At 43.2% G+C, this 27,613-nt stretch overlaps 1 protein-coding gene across 1 annotated transcript in view; it reads left to right on the plus strand.

Moving 5' to 3' along the window:
* Positions 1–27,613, plus strand: part of LOC306912879 (sodium/hydrogen exchanger 9-like) — a 127,339-nt gene that overhangs the window by 13,595 nt on the left and 86,131 nt on the right. The window contains exons 6-8 of the mRNA XM_079489333.1: positions 13,384–13,489; positions 18,971–19,217; positions 21,965–22,061. Of these exons, the coding sequence (XP_079345459.1) occupies positions 13,384–13,489; positions 18,971–19,217; positions 21,965–22,061 (450 nt within the window). The remainder of the gene's footprint in view (positions 1–13,383; positions 13,490–18,970; positions 19,218–21,964; positions 22,062–27,613) is intronic.

Here is a 27,613-nt window from a genome sequence, read left to right on the forward strand (position 1 = left end):
GCGTGTCTTAAGTACCAGGTCTTATTACTTAACTTAAGACCTGGAGGCGTGATCAATGCCATTTGGCTATTCTGAGTGGCCAAACAGCATTGACCATGCCTCCAGGTCTTAAGTTAAGTAATAAGACCTGGTACTTAAGACACGCATAATACTGCCCAGTGTGTCTGAAGTTAAGAATAATGATGATGAATCACTCACATTTTCTTTGCGAGTTCTTGCATATTCTATAAGTGGGAACATGGCATAATATCTGTGATTCAAGACTAATCGAAAAGGTTGTCATACAGCTTCCCACAACATGGTGACGACAGCGGTTAATGTTCTCATTTTCGAATTAATTATTTATCATGATAAGCGACTGATCTTGGAGTGTGTCAAGCATGAGCTGTAGATTACAGCGCGTCACGCAGCCTGATGTCGGGAGTGCCGTAACACACTGCCCCCGTCACCCTCATCACAGTGATTATAATCACGATGCCGATGTGTCAGTGGCCCCCAAAGGCAGTCTTGCCCAGGGGTTGGCAAGGTTGACGACGGAAAAGGTGTCGCACTGCGACACCTTTTGAGCTTGTAGATGATGATCAGCTATTTTTGCTATTATTTGAATTGAAATCCTGAATTATGGTTTGCTATATTATTGAATCGGAATCCTAAAAAGTAACATTTATTTTTCTTCAAATGCCTTTAATCATATAGTTATGGTAACTTTATTCATGAACTAAATTCAAATACATTGGACATAAAAAAGATAGTCATTTATATAATGTCTTAGAGTTGTGTGGAAATAATAATAAAAGTCCCCCCTTCTGTGTAGCCTAGAACTGGAGGTCTAGAACTTGTGATCAGTGACATCACCTAAAGATGTACTTTGCAAGCCAAAGAGTACATATTTGTGTCACTGATCACATGACACCAGGTTCTAGACCTCCAGTTCTAGTCTAAATATAAGGGGGGGGACTTTTTTATTATTTCCACACAACAGCTCTAAGGTATATTTATGACATAGTTCAATGTTGAAAATGAGTGGTATTCCCCTTTAAGGTTGAAGCTACTAATTAAGTAATTAAAGCCGGTCATGTTTAGAATTGTAACAGCTGAAATAAATAATGTATCAATATTCTGATATTAACCTGAGGGTTGGGTGAAGGTGGGGGCTGCATGTGGCCCTCGGGCATGTGGCCCCCTGGCCGCCAGTTGTTCATTATGCATGTCTGATATTAACCTGAGGGCCGCATTAAGTGAAGGTGTGGCTCCGGGCCGTCAGTTGCCCATGTACGGTATGGTCTAGACTCTAGAGTATAGACCACTGTTTCCCAAACAGTGGGTTGGGACCCAAGGTTGGGACCAATTTGTATGGGTAGCGAGAAAATATCCCCTCTTCCATATACATTATTTAAAAATATTCTAATAAATCAAAATCATTTTCATCAATTAAATGAATGAAATAATTAATAGTATTTCATAAATAAAATAAATCAAATCATTTCCATAAATAAATTAAAAACCATTTAAGAAGTAGTGAAAATAGCAAATATACAAGCTGACAAGCACTTGGAAATGTAGGCTTTACATTTAAGTTTAACTCGCTTCCACTGATAAATATTGTGAAAATAGCCGAACTACAAGCTCACAACGCACTGTGAGGCACTGAGCTTGTAGATCGGCTATTTTCACAATTCAGTGTATTTGCCTCTTTCTTATGTAAAATTTGCTAATTTGGTATCAAAATGTCTTGAAGTACCTTTACAAATGTGCACATACTGATACTCTGTATTATATACACTTATACTACTGTATGTTGGTGTGTTTACTGTTTACATTAACCCAAGCCATCCACAAGATATCTTGAGGAAAGCTATTATTACCATCTGGGCCATCCACGAGGTACATTATTGGCACCTTATTTTTCCGCTTCCTCTATAGCTTCCGTCGCTAGCCCCACAGGCCTCCCAGTGTAGAAAAACAGCCTACATGTTAATCCGTGGTACCCGTGCACGCGAACAGGCTTATTAGTGTTTTTCTGCTCAAAATGGGACAAAGTACCATGTTTGGGACCTTCTGAAGCATTAATCTGTGCTCGCGCTGAGAAAACTAATCCACCGTGAGTTGGTACACAGCCTAGAGTGAGGCTGTGTAACAACTTGGAATGTTTGTCACAGACCATTTCAGACCATATATTGGTACCATTTGATTGGTACCAAACCTTACCTATATTCAATTGATATTGATATAGTCAACACATGAAAATTGTATAGTCTTCCCCCGGGAATAGCTTTTCATATATATTGGACATTTTGCTATTTCACCTTATTACGTTTAGCATATTAATTGTTTCCAAAATAGCACACAAACTCTCAATATTTAATGAACCAAAGGCAATTAAAATAGACCAGGCATTATGTCAAAGTAACAGAAATTGTGTGAAATTGTATGATCATCGGGATTTGCAATCGGGAAATTATTCCAAAATGTATTTTAGGAATAATTGAGGAACCTCTTTGTGGAGTCTTGTGTTATTGCGGAAGGGCTAGTAGCTGAACTACCCAGCACATGCTCGTCTACAAAGCATTAATGCTGCTTACCTGCAAAGAGGTCCTTCTCTGGCCAAAAGCCAGAGAAGGAGAAGATATACAACAGAGGTTCACCTCCTGGAAGAAACCCTGATTTTACAGCTTTCAGGCGTCACTCACAAAGCTTTATGAAAATTCCTCATTTACCCTCCCCTTAGAGCTGTTCCAAGTCTGCCTGGACCCTCTCTGAAGCCTGGTCTTTTAGCTTTCTGGCTGTTCTACTTTGATTCATGCTTCTAGGCAACTGCATGTTGCATCTTGCATTCACCCAAGAGGGTTAGGGTACTTTAAGTTTACAACTGTATGGCGGAAGCATTTATATTTTACTCATGATCAGAGCTTCCGTTGCTCCAGACTGTATGACGGAAGCATTCGAAAATTGTGAGAGGCAACAGTCTCGCAATGCGATACTAATAGCCAACCAATGCGACGCAGAGTGAGTAGACAGAAATTGTGCCATCATATAATGAGTTTTACTAAGGACCAATGATATGAAGATAAGTTTGAAGAAAAGTGCTCCTTTAACCAGGAAAACCCTTTTTGTCACAGAGACTCTTAAAACAAGGCACAGGGCTGAGGTCACAAAGTAGACACTCCCCCTGCATCGCCTCAGGAACGCAAGGTTCACATTTTACTTTCATTTACATTTTTTTTCTCTTTCTTTTGTCCCCCTAATTAAACAGCTGCAAAGAGGGAGTCCCACACCCTGGCTTCACTTACAGTACAAATAAATATCCGACCGTCATCAGGCATCGGATACCTAATGAAGGTCTCAGTGACCGGAACGTTGTATCCTATCATTACATTTTGTAAGTGGAGACAGTGTGCTCCCCTTTTTCTACTTTCATCTGTCCGTCTCCGGTGTGCAAAATAACTTTTTCACACATTTGTGAGCCAAAACATGATCATTGTCAACGACAACTTAAGGTAGGCGTTCACATAGAGGCACTCGGGCAACATAAATAGTCTATCCTCTTCCTCTCCTTCCAGGTTCCCGTGGTCCCCGGTAGGCGTGAGGTGGGTACTTAGTATAACAGTTATTTCCCTTCCTTTTCGGACAGGGTGACAGAGGCACGTGACGTCACGTAGCTAAGCAACAGAGTCAACATAGGAGGGTGCCTTTTGAGGGTAGGCTAAGTCAACTTATCCACCGGCTATTACATATAGGGGGGGGGATGGGGGCTCCTCTTATACTCCCGATCCCGTCCCGGGGTTTATTCACAGTTCGGAGTTTCCGTATGACTCGCTAGAGTCGTAGGCCAGCGGTCCCTTAGCGAGACACCACTATATATATATATATATAATGTATGTGTATATGTATTATTTTTTACATGTCTTGTTACAAATTTGTATGTATAAAACAAAAGCAAGAAAACATTGTTAAAGAGGAGCACATGGTTCTCTGAAAACCCAGTCAACTTATCATTGGGAGATTCCTCTGGTGCCGCACTTCTGTTTTTATCTGAGTTTATGTGTATACCTGGGTGTCCTGTGCTGCTGTGCATATATTGCCTTCAAAAAGGGTTGTTGGATTCAGTGATGTTTGTTTTTGGAGAGAATTAGTCATCATCAGATACTTAAAGCCATGTGAGACTGAAAATCCCAACAACAGCATACAGTAAATCCACCAGTGATAATGTGGTTTTCCGCTTCATCCTGTGTTCAAATTATGGTGGAGGGTTTTGCTGTAATGCCTTTTGAGGACATTTCAACTGGGCAACAAGTATTGCAGTAATTCCCTGTTGCTGGTAACATAGCCAATGCACGAGTTTCAATGTCAGACTAATACAAAATCAAATAACAAATCCAGTGGCCGTGAGATTGGTTTTCACTGAACATCCGAAGTATAGTAATGTGTCCTCCTAATTAGACTCTGACCCGTTCGACTTTGACCCCTTCAACTGTATATGTGTAAAGTAATGAACTCCATCAAGCCAAAAGGCCGGGTAGGCCTGTCTTTGTACAGCTAATCTCAGCTAGTCTTTACCTGCCAAGGACGAGTTTTGAGCAAAGTCACAGACTGCCAAGGACGAGTTATAAGGTTATTATTAATTATGAAAGAGCATCAAAGTTATTATCATCTGGTTAGCTTGCGTTTGCTATAGCTAGCGCTAAGCAGGTTTAGCTGGATTTTTAAAACACTTATTTTTACACATTTACTTCTTTTCCCAGATTCTTTTCCCTGATCAAAATGTTTTTGTTTCACGGCTCATAACAAAAGCGTCTCTTGTCGTGGTTACAAAATACATGCCTCGGGTGGTCTGCAATTCTCCCACGAGAGGATTGCATAACCTTTAGCTAACTTCCGGTCAAGACCTGCGGTAATTATTGCCCCTTGAATAAGGCACCTCACTGAATGGACTATTGTGGCAGTGAAAGTACATAGACGGGAATTCTGCCAGGCCTAACATTACCTGTCAACAGATGTTGAAATAAGAGGGAAATATTGCTAGGTTTCTTAACTACTTTAAACGTTCTATTCTTAGTCAAATGAACCAGAGTTACTTACTGTTCCTGGACCTCTCAACTTATGGAAGCTGATCAGTGATGAGCAATTGAAAGTGGAATTGGGTTTCCATGACGACGCAGCCAACCTGCTGCCGGGCCAGTACATGGATTGGAGTGGAAGATTTCATCTTTATTTTGCAACTGCACATAGTGTGAGGGAGCCGGCCATGACATCACCAACCGAGCATTGTGGGGACACAGAGATGGAACGATCTGGATCATCGACGTGTTAGCCATGATTTCATGGCTAACACGTTCTCTCACTCTTTCTAGAGCTTTTTCCCAGACAGCCGAAGCTGTCAAAGACCAAAGAGAATAAAGTCCCTGAGCCCGTCACTCTGGTCCAGTCACATCATTGTGGTTCAATGTAATGTAATCAAATGCTGGCTTTCCAATGTGTAGTACCTACTCGGAGTTGGCACATCGCAGCGTTACCTGCATTTTAAATGGCATTTCCACGCCTAGGTTTACTAGGTACCAGGCACAAGGTCGTACAAGAAGATACTTTTTAGTCTCTTTTCTTTCCGAGTCCATGCGGGGCCCAAAACAGGCTCAATCGTGTCCTAATGGTGATACATAATACTTCTGCATCTGCCTGTCTGAACGCAGCATTAGCCTAAGCAAAAGAAACAAAAGAAAAGTCAAATCTAGCCACAAGCAGCAATGAACGGCAGTCCAAGCACAGAAGAAGAAGATGACAATGAGAAGTTTACAAAGATGAAGATCAGGAAACTCTGTCTGTTTGTGTCTCTGTCCATCCTGATCCATATTCTAATCAGTTATTTTACTCAGTCGGTTGGTCAATTGATCTGAAATTGAAAATGGGCAATTGGGCATGCAGGGACTGACCAAGCATTTTCCTAGGCAATTGATATTTCAATATTTGTGAGCTCTGCCACTTAATTAAAACCATTTCTGTCCTCATCCATTCTCATCTATTTTTCTCTTCACTGGGCTAACCAATCGATCTGAAACTAACTGCACAACAATTAGGGTTTTTCAGCGGCTGTCTGGCTGATGGCAATAAATTAACACAGTGTTTTAAGGCAGTTATACATATAATGCAATATCATGTTTTTATAAACTGAACATCTAGTTATAAAAAAATGCCAGATATTGGCCCAATTATTGGCCTGACTGTCGGTCTATCATAGGATTTACCGTTGGCTTATTTTAAGCACAGGATGGGCCTATAGGATCTGGAGCCTTGGTAATGTTCCCATAGGCCAGACAGACGGCTATGCTGTGTTTTCTTTGGGGTTGTTTGTCAGAGTGGCATCATGACCAATAATTGACGGACGGGACATTTACATGGCCGTTCTCTTCTCATGCATTTGTCTCCTCAGTGATTTTCATTTGAGCAATCAATCTAAAATTGCACATGGGCATATAAGGGACTGACGATGGTGATGTTTCCCAAATGTAAGCTTTTAATTAGCATTTTATGGGAAGTGTAGTTGAGCTCACAGTCCCATGGTCCCAGGTTTCTGCCCACCCTATCTCACCAGCTGTCTGTTTTTTTTCCGTATTTGATATTAGTGATGGGAGATTAATCGGCAAACACATCGGTATCGGCCGATTCGAGTTGTTTTTAGATGAATCGGCATCGGTTTGATTAATCGGTCTGTCTTTACTGATAAACAAGCCCAAAGTAACAGCTTGAACAGATCTACAAGCTCACAATATTAAATATAAAGGTATTTAAGTTAAATCTGACTTGCCTAAGCCTGCAGTGCAGATACCCTGTTACATGTATTTTTCAGATTGGACAAAATTATTATAATTTTTCAATACAGAATGAGATCATATCGACATGGTAATATCGGTTATCGGCCATAACAGCAATTCATTATATCGGATATCGATATCGCCCCAAAATGTCTCATCGGCACATCCCTATTTGATATTGTTATAGTTATTTGATCATGCTTTTGAAACTGGGACAGTTCTCCTTTGTGGACATTTCCCCTTGGAAAATAGATTTTTGGATTGCACTTTGTGCTTTGTTACCCTCCCTCCCACAACGAACCTTTCTTTGATGCTTTGAATGAAGGCAAGCCTCTTTCTGTAAAATAGTAAACTTCTTCCGTGCCACTTGCAAGGTTGATTCTGGCCATGAGAACAGTAGAAAACAGCACTCCGAAGTCCTTGTGATACATTTAATTCACGGATGTTCGGACAGCACAGCATACACGGACACGTTTCGGCATCAAGCCTGCCTTCCTCAGCATGTATGATTCCAACCATGTTCAAATAATTTTCCCGCAGCAATACCAATGACGTATTTTTAAAAATAAAACAATTATACAGATCGGATTGGGCATACCTTCATCAGTGTCCAACACAGATAGTGTCTCTAGACTAGTATCTGCTGACCAATATTGGCTATAGACTGAGTCAACACTCCAGGCACATGGTATATGCAGCGCTGACAACAGGATCATATATCTCTCTGCCACTCAGTGACAGCACTGTGTGTGGTGCGTGCGTGCGTGCGTGCGTGCGTGCGTGCGTGCGTGCGTGCGTGCGCGCATACGATGTGTTGTATACTGAACATCATTCTCTTGTTGGTCACCTCTTATGACCTCACTTTCCTTTATACTCAGCAGTCACTGACTGCTGAATGACTCAGCTGTATACATAGATTTGTTTCTCTGAGCTGTTTTTTTTCCCTCCTTATTTATTTATTTATATATGGGCATGACACAATTGAGCCACGCATACAGTACATGACCTTTTGGCTCTGGGGTCAATTGGTTGGTAATCAGCAAAGATAAAGAAATGTTTGTTGAAACTCAATACATTGCATTGGTCTTTTGGCTGAGGGCCAAACGGGAATGTGGTTTGAAATAAATAAATGATGAAGCACGTGTGTAGCCAAGAGCAACAGGCAATAGAGAAAATTAATTCATTGATTTTAACTTTTCTTGCTCATAATTATAAGGTACACTCAGTGAGTCTAGAGAATTTGGCATTAGCATGCTTGATGTACAGACCACACCACTTGGTCACTAGATTTTAACATTCTGCAACCTCTTAAAAGTACAATTTACTCTTATTAGGTGGTCCATGGTCATATTGTATGTTCTTTGACTTTTTGCTCACATTACATGTGTGCAAAACAAGGGGAAATTACGTCTGGATAGCGTTCTCATTCTCTTGCAGCTGTGTGCAGTATCTCTGTTCAATAGCTTCCCATAATGGCCATCTACTGTACATAAGGGGAGCTTGCACTAGCAATTTAAAACAAAAGATATATTTTTCTTTTGAAATGATCAATGCCTATTCTTTTCTCACACACACACACACACACACACACACACACACACACACACACACACACACGCCTGTTTTCAGCACTGCATATGCCTGGAGTGTTTATTCCGTTCCAACCCACAGGTTCTAGACCACTGTTATAGACCATACACCACCTTGTCTAAATCGTGCCCTTAGTGATGCCAAAACCATAGGTACTGGTTTACAGAGATGTCTTTCACAGGTCCAGGTGTGCCTTGGGATTTTGTGACAACCACACATTATTATGGCAATTTGTAAAACCATACAAAAAGCCATGAATTATTTTTTATTTTACTATACAGTATCAGTACTTACTACTTTCTGTACACTCAATACAGATGTTCCCAATACAGAGGGAAATTCTATACCTTACTATACCTTACACACACACACACACACACACACACACACACACACACACACACACACACACACACACACACACACACACACACACACACACACACACTCTTTACTGGAGAAATTGGCCATATACAACTTCCATAATGTCCAGAGATTCTCAATGCTGTTGAGCAGAGGGGAGTGTGCATTATTTAAAGTGTGGAGGCTAGCTCTCTGCCTGTTGTTCCCCTGCATTAGATTTAATTGGCTCCTCCTGGATGTTTTAATCATTGGCAGTCAGAGTCTTAACTTTAACCTTCTCCTTATACTCCCTAGCATTATAACTGTGCTCATGCCCGACTCTGACCACTGTCGCTTTGCCCACGGCTGAAATGCAAATACTAGCCTATTTGTGTGCAGTACCCTTGTGCCAGTGGTACTGCAATGTAGAAATACTCTGTTACAAGTAAAAGCCCGGAATTCAATATGTACTTGAGTTCAAAAGTATTGTACTTAATGTACAAAAAATGTTGTTCAAAGTGTTCAAATGAAAAATATAATTGAAAATTGCAGATCTACAAGCTCACAATGCGTCGCAGCTTGTAGATTGGCTATTTTCAAATGGCCGAAATGTATACAGTATATAGGGCTGAAGTGTTTGTTTGTTTGAAAAAGCACAGGAAAGTACAGTTCAATACAAGGCCTGCAAAGAGGATTTAGTTAGTAGGTTAGTTGCTGCGAGAGTGAGGTCTAGCCAACACCAACTCAGGATTCCTGGATCGCTGCCCTCCACAATTCCCTATCCAACATCAGGTTATTGAGCTCTGCAGTGTTGTCAGCCAAGCTGTCGCACCGCAGCACGTCTACATACGTAGGTGGTACGCTTCTTTCCCCTAATGGCTTTGCCCTGGGTTGGCTCCCATAGGGTCAATTTACTTTCCTCAAGTTCTGGGTGCCTGACGCAGTGCCCTGCCAGTCTCATCCTTCTCTCTCTGACTTTGTCCGTGACCCGTGGTAGGTCCCCATAGAGGTCCACATTTCTGATGCTGTCCGTCCATGTGACACCTAGTGCCATTCGTAGCATTCTTGTGTAGACTCCATCCAGGGCTTTTTCCTGTTTTACTGTGAGGGTCCATGTCTTGGCCCCATACAGCAGTACTGACTCCACAGTAGCTACGAACAGCCGCCTCTTGGGCCTCATGCGCCAACCGTTCTTAAGAAGTTCTTAAGAGGAAATTTGTTCTTAGACCCACTTAGGAAGTTTTTAAGAAGGTTTTGGGATCCCTCAATCTTTTCTTAGCTGCGATTTGTTCGTAGGTAAGAACAGAATCTACGCACACTGTGGAGCACTCTTAGGGTGCCTTTTTCGTTCTTAAGTGCAATCTGAAAACATAAAGGGAAAACAGCGCCATCTGCATGATGCTCAAAGTTTGGTCTGAGGACCTCAAGGGGTCCTTGAGGAAGTTCCAGGCAGTCCACAGCAAAATATGGAATATTTTACCACTTTAATCCCATTCTAGCCAATATACAAGCTCACAAACGCGTCCCATTACTGCCCATTTTGAGCTTGTAGATCGGCTATTTTCAAAACATTTTGATAAATCTTCAAAACATTACCCTAGCAGAAAATATTTTCATATGGGGGTCTGCAGAATGCATGTCAATTTGGGGGTCCTTGACATGAAAATGTTTGAGAACCACTGGTTTAGAGTTCACAACCCAACCCAAACAAACGCACCATACCCACCAGTTACCCCCCCCCCCCCAGTTGACTATTGTGAGATAAATAATAAAATACATTCATGAATATTGAAAATATTAAAATATTGAAATATTGAAAATGTGAACATTTCTGTTCACTTCAGTACCTCCACAGTATTATTGATTTTTAATGTTTGGAGTCTGGTGTTCCACCATATTTAGACTTTAGTTTAGGTATTCTTGACTTCACTCAACTTTATTTCTATGTGTGAGGTCCTGTGAGCTGCAATCACACACAGGTGTGACTGCAGGCAAGGCCATGGAGTCAAAACTACACCCACCTGGGTGAACACAGGTAGGAAAGTGAATTCCCAATGCCTTATATGGGATTGGTGGGGCGGTTCCCTATGGTAATTAGGATGCTAATTAGGATATGTGGGGCGTCTACCTATGATAATTTGAATGAACTGGCACACCCCTTCAAGTTACGAGGATTTGGATTCATCATCATAAGAACATGCTTACGAACAATTCTGCCTACTTAAGAACGTTTCATGAATCTGACAGGACTTCTCTTAGGAATTCACTTAGGAAGAAATGTAAGAGGAAAAGTTAGGAACTTATTGGCGCATGAGGCCCATTATCTTCATATTCAATTCATCTGAATTAATGTTTTGTAATAATAATCAAATAATTTGTATTGGAATAAAAATACAATATTTGCCTAGGCTGAGATGTAGTGGATAACCAGCTCAGTGGCCTTGTGGTTAGAGTGTCCGGCCTGAGACTGGGAGGTCGGGGTTCAATCCCCGGCCGGGTCATACCAAAGACTCTAAAAATGGGACCCAGTGCCTCCCTGCTTGACACTCAGCATCAAGGGTTGGATTGGGGGTAAGTCCCTGCGACATACTAGTGTCATGTCCAGGGGGTGTACTTGTACATCAAGCTGCCTCACGCTACAGAAACAGGAGATAGGCTCCTGCCCTATGGGCCTCATGGCTCGGCAAGGCTACTTGAGATGTAGTGGAGTAGAAGTAAAAGTACTGAAAATTTGAAATACTCCAGTAAAGTAAACCTCAAACTGAAAATTCTACTGCTTAGTTACTTTACATCACTGCATGTGTGTAGTACACACACATAACAAAGGACACACATATCTGTGGCTCTGCTTTTTAAAAGATGTGAAAGGATTTCATGTCAGAATACTTATTTGACTCGACTTCCTTTCCCCAGCTTTGTACCGGCCTCATTAGCTGTAATTAGAATGTCTGAACTCAGTAAGTCCCAGATTATCACACGCTGTGATTTATGAAGGCTATATCCAAAATGTGTTAATTTGAGATAAATTAACTCCATCCATCCATTTTTACACTTTTAAGGTCATTACACACTGGCGAATTAGCGACGCGATGCGAAAAATGCCCGGCGAATTTAGTCGCGTCTGTACACATCTAAATGCGACGCGTATTGTGTTGTGTATTGATTATATTCGCCACCCCTCCACTCCAGTCTCCTCTCCTCTCCTCATCCTCTCCTCTCATCCTCTCCTCTCCTCTCCTCCTCCACACTCCTCCTCCACTCCTCTTCTCCTGCGTTTTGTCATAATTGGTATCCTTTCTTTCATACCCTGAAGAGAAGGCACTCAGGTGCCGAAACGTTGGTCTTTAATAGAAGTTTTTTGTATCGTGATTCGTAACTACGAGCTGTGCTGCGTGCAACCTCTCCTTCCTTTACAAGTTTGTCTCCCGTCCCGTGGTCAGCACCTCCTCACTATTGGTGTGCAGCGTGCGCTAATACCTCTTTTGTTTATTGGTATATCCTACTATCCTTTCCAGTTTCCACCACTTCTTGTCTTCTTCACTACCGTGATGTGGTCCAGAGTCATTTGGGATCGACGGCCGGTCGGCTGCTCACCCGTGCCGTCGATAAAATAAAATTATAAATAGGGGGATGTCAGCCAATTTGGGCCACGTTTTGGTAATTAGCCTGGGAAACTGAGAAAAAGCAATGCATGACACTAAATTGGGTTACACACAATTAATACTCCATATTTTATAGTGTACCTGACACACACACAGCTCATGATATGATATACACGCTAATACTGACTCATAACTAAGTGAACAGGTAACTCGGCTTTTGAAATCAAACATTAAACGGAATGAGCTTCAGTATTATTTGACGTGGAAGAGGGTTAGGGGATAAATATGATTTAACACTCATAACAGGCTACAAAACTACAAATATTCCCACCAAACTTTTTTATGGCATAGAATTGATGGCAAATAATTTGTATCGATATAAGCCATGTTGTCCATAGGACTTTCTTGTCTGCCAACCGTCTTCGGTTTTCACGGACAGTTTCCCACAGTAAGAATTGCCATTTAAAACCAGTAATGGTATTTCTATATCCCCATCATTCCCCAATTGCAGTGCTCCCTGTTCTGAGCCTTTTTTATATTGAGATGAGTAGCCTATATTTTCCTGGACAGAATCCTCCCTTTGAATACTGGCATCATTTTCCATTTACATGTTATAGTCTATTATTTATTAACACTAGAGTAATGTTTGCCTTGGTTTCTGACATTTTTGGCAGGAGAAGAAATGGTTTACACTACAGTTGCTGCATTTTTGGCAGAGAACTGATGGTCCACAGACAGCTGACACTACTGTATTCGTCTCCCTGTTAACGTACCGCTTTTATCCTTCGGTAGTATTCAGTGGTGTGTTTTGTCTTGACAGTATCGGCGCCTGGCTTCCTGTCGGTGCTGGACCCAGATTTCTGTTTTATACTATATGTTTCCGTCTTTCATGGTCTAATAATCACGGCCTGAACTGTCTTGTTATCGCTTGACCTCCCCCACGTACAGGTTTTCTCCTGTTTTGTTTTACAGTATCGGTACTCAGTCTGTGCTAGGCCCGCTTGTTGTTGTATCTCATAGTGGTCTTCTGTTTTGTCTTACAGTGTCAGTGTTGGGCATGTTGTCAGAGCTACACGTGGACCCAGAATTATACACCCTACTGTTCGGTGAGAGTGTCCTGAATGACGGTGTGGCCATTGTCCTTACACAGTGAGTCTGTCTGGGTTCTGTCTGGGCTCAGCCCGGGGGGAAATGTTTTTCCTTTCTTCTTCTCTTTTGTAAGTGGTTGCCCTTGGGCATTATCGCGACCTGGGTCTGGATGCCGAATCAACCAAGGCTGGGATGAATGGACAGACGGACAGACCGACAAACCGGCAAACCTGCCGGCGCAAACATAAAGAGGGAACATCCACACTCACAAAATGCTTATTTCAATGCATAGCGGCAGACAAACAGCCGCTGGATGCTTCCAGCTTTAGGAAAGCATGGGATTGGAACACGACGGTGTGCCAGCATTTCATTAAGGGATTCGGCAGCAAAGGCTGCAGATAACGAAGTCCACCTAGCTGCTGTCAAATTCAGACAGAATACACAATTGTCTACGCTGCCTCTGGCTGAAATGGATGGGAAGGTGTGTCACCAAACGATTTACAATGCTTTCTCAATGCCAATCTATAAATAATATAAATAAATAAATGACATATTATATTAATCTATGTCAGACTGTGCCCTATACACATCATAGAAAAGAATACCAGCATTCACTTTATATCCAATGGGATTCTTGTTTTATGTAAGGTTTCCCCCAGCATCAAACAAACGGACATTTCGGCCCGGAGGTCTTCCTCAGCGTAAATTAACCATGGAGACATTGGTGTCACTTATAAAGGGGACCTCGGTGTCACGCACAAACTGTGGTCCGAGTGCACCATCTCTCTCTATAGACATTAATTTTACTATTACAATACAAACTCATTTTCCCACAGGGAGTCCATTAAAAACAAGAAACAATACTTAGACAATACAAAATACAGGTACAATACTAACATTATTTTGAGACTCCTATAGGAAGCCATATTTTTTGACAACCTGACCCTGTGCAGGTATCACAAACCCCTATATAAGACAGACTCAGATTTGTTGTCATTTTTTGCCACGAATATCCACACCTTTAAAGGAGCATTCAGTGATTTGGGTGATTTGGAAAAAAACCCGGTCCACCCGGTAACAAGATGTGCACATGCACACGCTCTACAGTGGGGGAAGTACAACAGACCAACAGCACGTGCACCAATGCCCGCCCCACTCGATCATGATTGGAGGAAGGCCCCTCTCATCCTGATTGGATGAAGGCTTTGCCACCCAAAACCGAAACTAGGGTTTTTTGACCCCAGGGGCTCACTGGGGACAGGGAGGAACTCCTTATATGGTCAGCACACTTTATAGTAGGGAGGATTATCCAAAAAATAAGACAAAATAAGTGATATTTGAATTAAGTGAAATCACTGAATATACCTTTAAGAGTCAATAATACTAAAGTATTTAAAGAATAAGAAATGACCAGAGAGGGCCCAACACTTAAGCCTCTTACCTATATTATACATATCATTTCACACACAGAAATGGGAAACTATAGTTCCTACTACATCACTTTTCAAATAAAAGTACACAGTAAGTATAAAAACAACAATTATAGAAAACAACCGAGCAATAGCTCCTCATTAAGCCCTTTTGGGTGTTCAGTTTGTAAGGTGTGAATCTACCATGCCTCTCTCTGTAACAGTAATCTTTCACGATCCCCGCCTCTTTTTAAGGGTTGAATAGTCCCGATACCCTGAAACCTAAGAGAGCCAACCTTATGTCTCACCATATTAAAGTGTCTAGATATAGGAGATTTTTCATCCTTGTTTCTAATATTACTCTTATGTTCTGTAATTCTCACCTTAAGTTCTCTTTTGGTTTTACCCACATAACAGACGGGCACTTCAACAGATACACAACAAACTTAGTTTTACAGGTGATAATACTCTTGACTTCAATCGTTTTACCCGAGTTTGGATGTAATATATGATTACCTCTAATCATTGCATTGCAATGAACACAGTTAGAACATGGAAAGTTACCCGTAGGTAAATCAGACATAAAGTGGGACAGTGGAACATAAACTCTCTCACTAAACTCTTAAATTTTTAGCACGTTTATGTGCAGAAATGGGAGGCTCTTTAAACACATGATCCACTTTCGGATCACTAGATAATATATGCCAGTGTTTCTTTACAGCACTCTTAATGTCAGAATAAGTAGTAGACAAAACCAAATTGGACTTTCTATTGAACAATCAAGTATAAGCTAATGTGCGCTGACGGTGCACAGAACGATGGATGCATAACAGCCAAGCACTGGTCATTTAATTAAGCCACATACACATTTATATAATCTATGAGCTTCTATTTTAATTGGGTGTCTAGCTGGTCATGTCATGATTTTATTTATATATCACTATTAGTATAATTGTAATCCATCTACAACCTAGTGAGCTTGCAGATCAGCGATTTTCAATGAACAGATTTAACAGTTAAAAAACACCCGATCTAAAATAAACATGGGGCATGAAAGATTTCTGCAGATGTTTTCGCTAAGCAATTACATGTAGGCCTAAATTCGTTCCTTCAATAAGGTAGGCTACTGCGCTGCGCATCAGTTGTAGCCTTGAAAGTGGTAGCATGTCAAAATCTTTCCATTCTGTGTGTGAGTGACGTGTGTTCATAATATCCCCGATTTTGCGGAGATAAAGCTCTCTTCCTAATAGCTTGTACTTGTACGTATGTTGAGCGCACTTAAAGGCGTATAAAAGACACTTGTTACTTAATTGTCTTAGAATCTCATCTCTATAAGTGGTTTTATTCAACAATACTATCGCACCTCCTTTGTCTGCATTCCGTATAACAATAGTTTCATGCCCAAATTAGCTAACGCTTGTTTATCTTGAACGGACACATTCGAATACACTCTACCATGCTTGTTAGTGTAGAAAGCAGAAGAAACACTTCAACGAGTCTGAAAAACGTGGCTACAGAGTGATTAAAAGTAGGAGGAATAAAGTAAACATACTTTTTCGGTCTCAAAGTTTGTGTAAATTCAGAACTTCTTGTATTTGTGTTGACGGTGGTCCACTCACTGTATTCGGAGCCTCTTTTGCAAAATAAATTGTTCTCGCCCTGCCCCCCCTCCTGGATCCTCTGCCTTGGTCGTCTTATATTATGTTGTACAGCATCCATTTGAATGTTAATGTCAGTAATGGGCTTTGAGAACGTGTGGCTGGGTTAATGACTGTTGATTCTTGCCATGTAGTACGATCCACTCCCTATAAGAGCAGTGTTCATTTTGTTGACTAAGACTAAAGACTAAGTCGACTAAGGTTTTTGATATTTAGTCGACTAAGACTAAACTATTTCAGAGGATTAAATGGTGTGTTATTCAAAAGACTAAGACTAAATCTTTTCTGGCAAAATTAACATTGCTTTAAGACTAAGACTAAAAGACTTAAGATTCGACTAAGACTAGACTAAGACTAAACAATTTCAGAAGACTAAATAGGACTAAGACTAAATGGTGCAGGGGCAGTGATTCAGTTGGTCTTGGAGTAACAAGATGAAAGCATCTACGGGAGAACTCCCAGGACCCTTGTGTGTAGGGTGTCACCTGTTTAAACAGTATCTTGAGTTATTACCGTAGTTTGTTTCTTTTATTTTGGTCTGCTGGCAAGTATTATCATCTTTTTTGAGTGGTGCAACCACTCCATTACACATCTATGTGTGTCCCTGGGTCTGTCTGTCCCTGGGTCTGTCTGTCCAAGCACGAAAATAGCTTGGTTGGGTTTCACCATTTCTCAACCGTTTCAGACACGGGGCGGCTTGCCGGAAACGGCCCGGCCCCCTGGCCGCATTTCTGGGGGTCTGGATGTTCCAGGGACCCCCGGGAACCCCCGGGGTCACACACGTGTCATGACTCGTGTACCAGCACACACCAACACACTGGCCTAGTGGACACGCAAATGCATATGGATCTCTCTCTCTCTCTCTCTACACACAAATGGGCCTGGAAAGGCAGGCAGATTGAGAGAAAAAGAGGAGACGAGCGCACAGATTGTTGGCCGTGCCCAAGCGCTGGCTTCTATCCCCCTGTCCATTGAAGCCAGCGTAGACACCCCACCCCCCCATCCCCATACGGACACACAGATAGTGCAGTGTCTCTTCTTGGGGTAGCGTGACTAGCCTCTGTGCCATCTCCTGTCACTTGACTGGCTGGCCAGAGCCGCCGGGTCGCCCCGTCCCCGTACACAAAGCCGGCCCTTTATTAGTGAGCCACGTGGGGCCCCGGCATTGGAATTTTAACGAGCTCCCGCCGCAGCTTGGCCGTACGCTAACGTGCCCTCTTCCATCCTGTGCACTGCGCCACTCCGCCTGCTCCCAATGGGCTTCCACTCAGCCAGGTCTCGCCTTGACATCTGGAGATTCTCGGACTAGGACTTAGCGGTCCCACGTGGCCTAAAGAAAACATCTCTGAAAGGTCACCTCCGCTTCACTTGCACACTTAGTGGCTGAGTTAAATGTGCGAACAAGTTCTGAGTTTTGTTTTTGTGTGAAGGGGGTAATTGCTTCAGCTAGCTGCTGAGCTCATTAGCGGCAGCTTGATTGATCGCCCCCCGTCTCGTTATGAAGATTAAGCCATGTTGTGGTATATAATGGCTCATTTAAAACTGACAATATGGAATGCGGAGACGCTTTACAAGTTAATTTTTCAACTGTTTTGACACAGGCTGTGATTATCTTGCTGTCCATGGGGGACGTGTTCAGTCTAAGGTGCAGGAAGTCAGTCCCTGTCTGGTTTCTCTCATCCGTCTCCCAGACAAAAGAGTACAGTACCACCTCAAGAAGCTGACTCAAGAAAAGTTCTTCATGCATTTTACAAAGGGAGCTTAAATCCAAAGGGAGTATGTGGGAGCAGTGGGGTGGGTTAAGAAGTTCTGTCGTCTCAGGAAAGTCAGCCTGCTCAATCAGCCGCTCACAAGGGTGCCTGTCTCTGCTTCTCCCTCTCTCTCTCTCCTCTCTCCCTGCGATGGCTGGTCTGAAGTCTGAACTCATTGACTTCCATGCAGAATCCCCCCCCTCTGCCACAAAGTAAATATTTATAGTAATGATGTGCATAGCACAATGCTACTCTCTTTGCAAACAACAGTAGTATTTCCCCTGCTTTTCCCCTCTAACATCTGTGGGACCTCTCAGACGTGAATAGTCATTCAAACAGACTCTGTTTTCTCCTGCAGTGGCAAGAGGGAGAGAATCAACCTCAGAGGAATGACGCACATCCTCTGAAATGAGTCAAATGACTCCAATAAATTGTACTTAGAAGCTTAGCTCAGCATAATAAGCGTCTGAATTTATACCCACTGCTCTGGACTGGCGTATATTAGGAACGTAGCACACCTTATTTCTGATGACTTCTCTCATTTCAGAGCAGTAAACTGCATAAATGTTTCAGTGTGCATAGCATTGTTTTATTTTGTTTACTTTATTACTGTATCTTCTTTGCTCCATAACGGGAGCCACAACGTGATGTATGGTTAGTGTGTTTGTATGCATATTATGTGTCGTGTTTTTCTGATTGTTCGTACCAATCTGTGTCCCACAGTGCCATCGCCACCTATAGCCTGATCGGCGGAGGAAGCGTCTTTGGCGCCCGTGCCTTCTTCCTCTCCGCAGGCCATTTTGTTGCAGTGTTCGCCGGCTCCTTCGTCCTGGGCTTCGTGTTCACAGTCATCACTGCCCTCATATCCTTTGCATTCCCCCCCCACTGCAGTCCCGGCACCCCAAACCCAATTATCACCTCAGCATCCGCTGCAATCTCCCCACTTCCTCCCTTCAGTAATTGCTTCTCTGTAACCCCCCCCCCAATTCTACTGTACCAGCTTTATCAACATAAGCAACTCGGCTGAGCCTAAAGTGCTCCTGTGACATTAATGGCTGGCGTCTACACGAATGGGGGTCATCAATCAAGGCAACGGCCTCTGATGAGGTTTCGACTTGCGATGTTGTCCGACGTTTGTCTCGGATCTTCCTAGTAATTAGACCTTAGAGTGAAAAATGATGACGTGTCAAGAGGAGGGTTTGGGAAGCAGGGCACAGTGCTTGTTTGCAGTGAATAATCTCCAGACAGAAAAACACAAAATAAGCATAGCTTTCATTCATGTGCCACCTCAATGCACACACAGTAGTTATTCTCAGGGCTTGACGCTTAGCATTTTTCCAAGTAGCACGTGTGCTACTAAGTTGAAAAATCTAGTAGCACACAAATTATTTTAGGAGCACGATGAAAAGTTAGCAAATGTGTTTTTGAGGGGCGCTACTGCGCTAGCCCCTCATATATACAGCTGTAGTCCCCACACGTCTCAATATTTGTCATTGACAATGAACGGAGAAATTAGGTCAAAATTCAGCTAAATATGACATAAATTAAACATCAAAACATTAAACGCCATTGACATTGAAAGGAAAATTTACGTCATATGTAAACGAGCAAATCAGCTAACCAATCACAGGCAACAGGCATTCTGATAGTATGAGATGATTCATGATGATGTATGATGATAAGAGTGCCCCTCACTTCACACAGGTGTGATTTTTCTTTAATAAAGTGATATGAGGCAGGGGCGGGCAATATGGCAAAATATTATATCACAATATCTTTTCAGAAATTATCACAATATTGATATTCATCTGGATTTTTTGTTGTTTTTATATAATCTATAGCCTAATCAATTTGTTTTTTGCTGATAGACTATTAGTTTTTTATGCAGATGGATGGATGGATAGATAATCATCAATTCATTTCATGTTGCTCATGGACAGACAGACAATCCGTTTGTATCCTGCTGTTCTATCATGTGAGTGTGATATTCAGTGCAGAGGCTACTCGATGGTGAATTAGTATTGTGACATTCTCCTTGGCTTTGACTGCTTCAGTTCAAAACATCATACATATACACCTCGGCGTGGTGGAAGGAGGTGGTGGGGGGATCTTTGCCTTTTTTCCGTTGCTCGTTATGCAGGCCACTGACTAATAGTAATAAAGTTATGTATCCAGCGGCAGCCAGGTGACAGGTCGGTCATTCGTATTGCGCTGCGCAGCCTGCGCACACTTTTGTAAGCGAGGTGCTAAGCAAGGGTTGTTTTGGTTATCAATCAATCCGTCCACTACATGTGCGTGCGCACGTGCACTCTTTGCGTGCACGGCTGCACGCTGTTTCACCCACGTTTGGTAAAAGTTATATCGAGTGATGTTTGAACATTCCAAACTTTCCAAATAAGTTTAGTATTAAACGTGTCGGGGTCCAAGCAACTCCTTCTATGCTATCATGCTATCCTGCTGCGTTCGCTCCGCTGCTGACAGGGAAGAGAACTGAGCAGCCAGCAACACAGGGAGGGGCGGGGCGGTGGGAGCAAAGGGGACAGATCTTCAAATGAACGCTGCATTGAGCCTTGACACGTTGTTAGCTTGTAGATCTGCTCTTTTTGGCGAACGACACCGCCGTACTAAGAAATATAAATGTAGGTATAGAACCGCGACTATAGAATGTGCACTTGCCTTGTCTTTATCACGATTGAATGGTCAAATTCTGTAGTCGCACCGGTGCTACAAATTTAATTTTACAACTCGCACGGTGCTGTTTTTAGTAGCATATGCGAGTACTTAGTCGCACTGTCGAGCCCTGGTTATTCTAAAGCCTCACATCCCGGGAGGGTACTCAACCTCAACATAGATGCATGCAAGGACCACTTCACTACTTTTCAACTTATCTTCATAGAATTGGTCCTCTCTAATGTTCATGATACACCTAAACCTAACCTCAACCCATGTCTAACCAATGACTAGTCTAAACTAAGTATGCACCCCCTTTTCTCACATTGTTTTTGCCTTTAAAACATGCTTAAAAATGCATAGCAGCAATCAATTTCTTTTCTATGTCCGAGCATGGCCCCCTGGTCTCACACCTCGCAAACCACACACGTGTCCTCGTTAAAAGTTTTAGGCTTGCGGATCTGGAAGCTGTTTGTACTGTGTCTATCCCGCTAGATGCCAGCAGGGAGTTTTCTTCTGTGAGAAGTAAAAGAAAGAGAGCATGAAGATCAAAGACCCCACAACCCTTTGATGTATGGCAAAGGCGGCATGCAGTGTTACAGAAATGTTTACCTCCACTGTCCCGCTTTCAACTTAATGTATAATTACTGTACTATGAAGACAAAAGTTTCAGTGCAGGATGATTTGGAGTGGAACACTGTTTGGCTCGCTCCCAGACAGGGCCCTAGGTTTCTGCTAGGGAGCTTTGCCAGAGGGGACGTGGGACAGTGAAGAGGCATAAGTTAGATCTGGACTTGATTATGTACTGGAGAACTCCCTAAAATGAACTCATTAAAAACTGGAGGGTAACTCTACACTGCACTGTAGCTCCCCTGGCTCTGCACAATAACCAGTCAGCACCGGATCACTTTTGGGGGTGGGTGCGTGCATGTTGTTTTGTTTTCTGGAGGAGAATTTCATGTTTACAGTATGTTTTCATATTGGCATGCTAAACGCCAACGGTTCTCATCGCATTTTGTCTTTAACTGTCCCTTCCACCTCACCAAGTTTGCTCGGCTGCATGAGAATCCACTGCAGGAGACATCGCTCCTCTTCCTGCTGTCCTGGAGCAGCTTCCTGTCAGCCGAGGCCTGTGGGCTTTCAGGTAAAGGGGTTTGCGGATTACCGCTGTCGGTGGAAACCAAACCTAATGGTTACTTTTCATGAACTGTAAAAGAGAAGCTGTGTTGCAATGGATCCAATCTAGTCACAAGCTAATATTAATACTTTTCATTGGTTGAATATTGAAAAAGCCCACAAACACACTTTTCTTTCTTTTCAAAATCTTTTTATTCAGGTTTTTGACAGTAGCCCAGGGGCAAATATTAAACTATTATATAAAATATAAAAATAAAACTCAATCCCCTATCCCACCCTCCCCCCACCCACAATCCCAAGGATAGTCGGAAAAACAGTCTGGAGGAAATAAAATAAATATATATATACACAAAATACATGCATACATAATTACAAAAATTAAAAATATAATAAAATAAAATGCAGATTTTTCATAGCAGAGCAGATTTTGTTTCTGTTGTGGTTTGGCGTTGGCCGAGGCATAGGCACGGCACACTATGCAGTTTGTGTGTTGTGGTAGAATGTCATAAACGGGCCCCAGGTCTTGTAAAACTTTTTTTCAGAGCCGGCAATTGAACACAAACACACTTTTCAAACAAGTTCACAATGCGTTGCAATGCAACATGTTGTGAGCTTGTACATTGACTAGTTTTGCTAGTTTTGCATGACACAGTTGTATGACGAAGTAAGGTATTAATTTACCAAAAACAAGTTTAATTATGGAGATTCTTTATACTTTGTTTGTGAGGCGCTAGCCCCTCCTATGCATGCACACTGCAGCTTTGTGTGTAGGTATGTTTGAGCACGGAATGTGTTTGTAGCAGGGAATGTGATGATTTGATTGGCTGATTTTTAGCCAGGTGCAACCTGGCTATACTGTCGCCTCTAAGCCAATGGGAGAAAACCCATAGTGAGCTTGCTGCACCTGGCAGTTATGACATGAGTCATTCTTGTTTTTAATTTACTTCCTACCCCTTTATCTCTCCAATGTAGTCGTTCCCCCGCACACATTTGTGCGTTGTCACTGCTGTTGTATCCTACTGACTCACCTGCCTGTGAGGAGCCCCCACCAGGAGAACGTAGTCGTAGAGCCTTCGTCCCACTCCTCCCACCCAACACTCCCTGCTGACAAGTGCTGCTCCAGCCCGTGATGGTGATAATGGTGATATTTGTCACTGCGCATACTCCTACGAGGAGTATGCGCAGTGACAAATATCACCATCCTCGCCCGCGAACACGAGCGAGTTGTGTTCGTGTAAACACGCTACAAAGCCGGAAGCACCACGGTGGATTTGAACCCACACACTCTGCGGTGGTGGGCAGGCAGTTTTACCCCTGCGCCACCCGAGTGTCGAGACACAAGGTTTCTGTCTGACGGCGACGATATTATGAGATTGTGTGTGTACTCTATGGCGCAGAGTACACTGTTGCATATGTGTCTACACTCTACTTTGTCATCAGGATGAGGGGATATCGGAGGTCAGAATTAAAATCCTCGCCAGCCACCGCAAAGGCTGGGATTGGATTCCTCCTCAGTGCTAGCTGCTTGGCCAGGCGTGGCAACAAACACAGTTGGTGGTGGTGCTCACTGCTGGGAAGCCAGCAGGTGATTGTGGGAGTTTTTGTTGCTGCACGAGTTACTTCTATCGGTTGGCCCTGGGCACCTGTTTGACTGGAAGCAGAAACACCCGCACACATTTTGCTCTCGATTACACGACTCCATGTGTATCGGAGGAGCCATGTAATCATTTTCATCCACCCGAAAAGGCTGTATAGTGCTAGCCTGGTAAGCCATCCTGGTCATGAATTCACATTATCATGCGTCTTCTGCAGTCCGGTCTGGCCCCAAGCGCTGTGTGGGACACCAAAAAGTGGAAGAGACAATCAACGTCTGTCAATCACAGGGCCCTGAGCGCAGACGCTGATTGGCTCTTCCACTTTTTGGTTTCGGAAAAACGCCCACACAGCGCTTGTGGCCAGGCCGGTCTGCAGAAGACACATGATATGAATTCACACGACTGGGATGGTTTACCAGGCTAGTAGAGTGCATTGTTCAAGGGGAATTATTTAATTGTGGAGGAAAAAAATGATTGAAATCTGTGACAAAGACCAAGGCCAGAGATAAAAGCAATTTTCCCCCAGCTGAAAGCGATGCACCGGTGCACCAGCCCCTCGTAGTTGTCCCTTCATACCGGCATGCCCAGACTTGCATCATCACTGTCATCAGTGCCTGTCCGCTTGGCAAGCTCTGCTGGTTGTGGTCTCATAGCTGTCAACCTCGCTCTACAGTGCTGTGAAAGATGTACGCCTCTTGTCCACATTCCTGACACAGCCATCTGTGCAGTTACCTGATAAAAAACCCACGGACAAACGGGACGATCCTCTTCTGATGGGGCCGATATTGAGCGGCAGAACATTAATGTTTAGTGTCCCATATCCAACCGTTGGCCAGAATATTAAAGAGAAAAATGAGTTTCATTCACACACAGACGAGGACACGCACGCACACAGGAACACACACATACCCTCTAATAGTCCTTGCCGTTGTAGCGAGTCAATAGTGGAGATGAGAAAGTATTAGGTCATTGCCTCGGTCTACAGGGGGCTACATGTTCTCATTCCCATCTCAAAACCCCATAACTCATTCCATTTCAACCCACATACACGCGCGCACACACACACACACACACACACACACACACACACACACACACACACACACACACACACACACACACACACACACCTCTACACGTCAGTCTCATAGTTCAAGATAGGGCCCAGAGATAGCGGAGAGCCATAATAGCATTCCTGCCCTGGCTGTTAGCCTGGGTCTCGTGTAGAGCGAAGAGTCGCTCTGGTCTCATGTATTATCGATGACCTGCCCTGCCCTTCTGTACGTTTCTATTCCCACCTTGCATTTACTGCCCGCAGGGAAGAAAAGTGTGCTTTATGAATTCACCCACTGTCACAGTGATGTGACAGTGTTTCATTATTATGTGGAAATGTTTTATACTGCGCTTGGAAAAACAATGGATTAGCCTCTTCAGTTGCCACTGAAGTGTCAATTACTTGTTTCCTGTGGAGTCATGACGTAGTTATAAAATATACATGTCTCATACATACTATGCATACCAGGGCCGACCTCAATGTGTCGGTTGGTATTCAACACAGTCAGCGGTGTGCGCTCTATCCTTGGCAGCGCTCCCACTGGCATGTGGAGGAGAATACCGTTCTAATTAAATATGTTGACCTTTCTCCATTAGACCCCAACTCCCAGTCTATAAAGCACACTGCTCCTAATGCTGTCCGGCGCTGAGATGGTACATTGTATCCGAGATGGAACTTTGTGTGGTATCGTTATTGGCATTGCTGCTGTTATTATTTAGAGTGCACAGCACAATTAAGGATTTGATTATTTTCATATGTCCCAGAGGCATTGAAAAACAGTTTGCTTTTCATTAAAGACTGCATGAGCAGCAAGGCAGGTAGGGCTGTATTGTCTTGCGTGAGGACAGTGTGGGAGATATGCTACAGTATTAGGCTGTGTCAGACATTATTACCTTCCATCATCTTTGACTGTCCAACAAGACTTTCTACAGCTGTTTATACTTAATTAACCGTATAGCTAAGATGACTTCTGAAGTTCAAGAAGATGGACTTCTACAGTAGCTATGCCTTTGATGCTAACATATTTTATTTATTTTTCAATCACAATACATTTCCAAACAATTTCCAATTCTCAATATTCATCTGCACAAGCTGCAGATGGCCACGTCTTCCTATGGGCTTTAATGGCCCATTTACGTTGAAGCAATAGCTCATGAAATGAAATGAAATGAAATGAAATGAAATGAAATGAAATGAAATCTATATTTACCCAGGGTATCTGGGCTAAGCTCAAGAACTTGTTTCCAGCCAGGCCCTGCTCATAGAACACATTTCATCGTAGTGGTTGATGCCTTGTTCAAGGGCATTTCAGCGGTGGTAATTTTAACGTGTCGGACGGCTGGTTCGAACTGGGAACCTTCCGGTATCTAGACCGCGCCGCTATCCGTTCGGCCACCGCTGCCACAGGGGCCACATCCAAAGGGGATGCAGTGAGCGATGGCAGTCCTCCCTTGTGTCCTTTGGTAATTGAACCTCTCTCTGTCTGCTAATTGCTGGAGTTTAGCAATCGTGTGCGTAATGACCCCGAACCTCACAGGGAGCGCTGGCGTCATTAATCTCGCGCCCTGCCTCACAGCCGCTCATTGTGGTATGAGTCTCAGCTGTTGCCAAGTGCCCAGGTGCCCACCTACCATCCTTTCCGTTGGGGAGCCATCATGTGTGCGTGTGGGCGTGCTGCATGGCGAATGATGCACTACCTGCGTCCATATTGCGTAAACTGAGGATGTGTCTGCCAGCCCGGTAAACACAAGCAGCAATAGAAATAGATTTGACCTGTTAAGACTTCATGGAAGAGTGGCGTTGACGGACGGTGTGAATTACCGGAATCACCGGTCAATGGGACAAGAAAGGAGTGTAATGGACTGGCCTCAGACTGGCTCTATAAGTGCAGTCCTTGTTCATTATTGCTGGCCTTGGCCTATGTCCTATCATGGCAATTTCCCCCTTTCTTTGACAGCAAAGTGGATGTCATACACTATATAGCTGTTCATCACAAGCTGAAGCACACCATGTGAAATTGAATCCCCAAACAAAGTAACCGTGTTTTGATCCTCCCTTCTTACTTTCCAATTCCAACTCAAGGTCTAGCCAGGTCACACATTCTTATTTTTCCTGTCCATTTTTTCTCACTCTTTTGTTATCCTCCACCCCCCACCGCCCTCACTGATATGACTCTTGTACTCACTCAAGGTCTTTTATCAGTCTTTAGCCCGAGCTTACTGACAGTGTCATGTCCTTCTGTCTGTGTGGGTGTGTGTGTGTGCGTGTGTGCGTGTGTGCATGTGCGTGCGTGCGTGCGTGCGTGCGCGCGCGCTGAGGTGAGGTTAGAAGGGGTGAGGTGTGGGTTTTGGCCTGAAAGGCCAGGATACTGGACAGCTTTGAGATGTTTATACAGCTGGGAGACAGTGGAACGTAGACAGAGGGTGGATTCTGGGTGTGTTATGGGGTTGGGCTGGTATGAACTGTTGTCATAAAATGTTACATTCTAAACCAAAGGCAAGAAAGAGGAGGGGCAAATTGGCAGAATGCAGATGTTTTTAGGATACTTTGGTTTGCTCTGTGTTTGCATTTCACTAGGAGCCACTGGTTTACGGGATTTACGGTATTGGGAATGGAAACTTTCACCTCCTTTTAACAACAGCTTTTGTCCCCACACGTCTCAATATTTGCCATTAACGATGAAAGGAGAAATTAGGTCTGTCGGCCTTGAGTAGCGGCTAGCTGGCGGCCTATAGGAGATAATTTAATCATAATTAATTTTGTCGGAGGGGAGGCAGAAACGTAGCCATGTGAGGCAGCTGACTGTCTTTGCCTACAGTAAATCCGCCCCTGCACATGGGTGTGATTTTTATTTTGCAAATGATCAGATACGTATATATTGTTTGAAAATAATTGAAATGTCTGCACTGC

Source organism: Electrona antarctica, assembly GCF_951216825.1.
Source record: "Electrona antarctica genome assembly, chromosome: 20".
Taxonomy (NCBI): domain Eukaryota; kingdom Metazoa; phylum Chordata; class Actinopteri; order Myctophiformes; family Myctophidae; genus Electrona; species Electrona antarctica.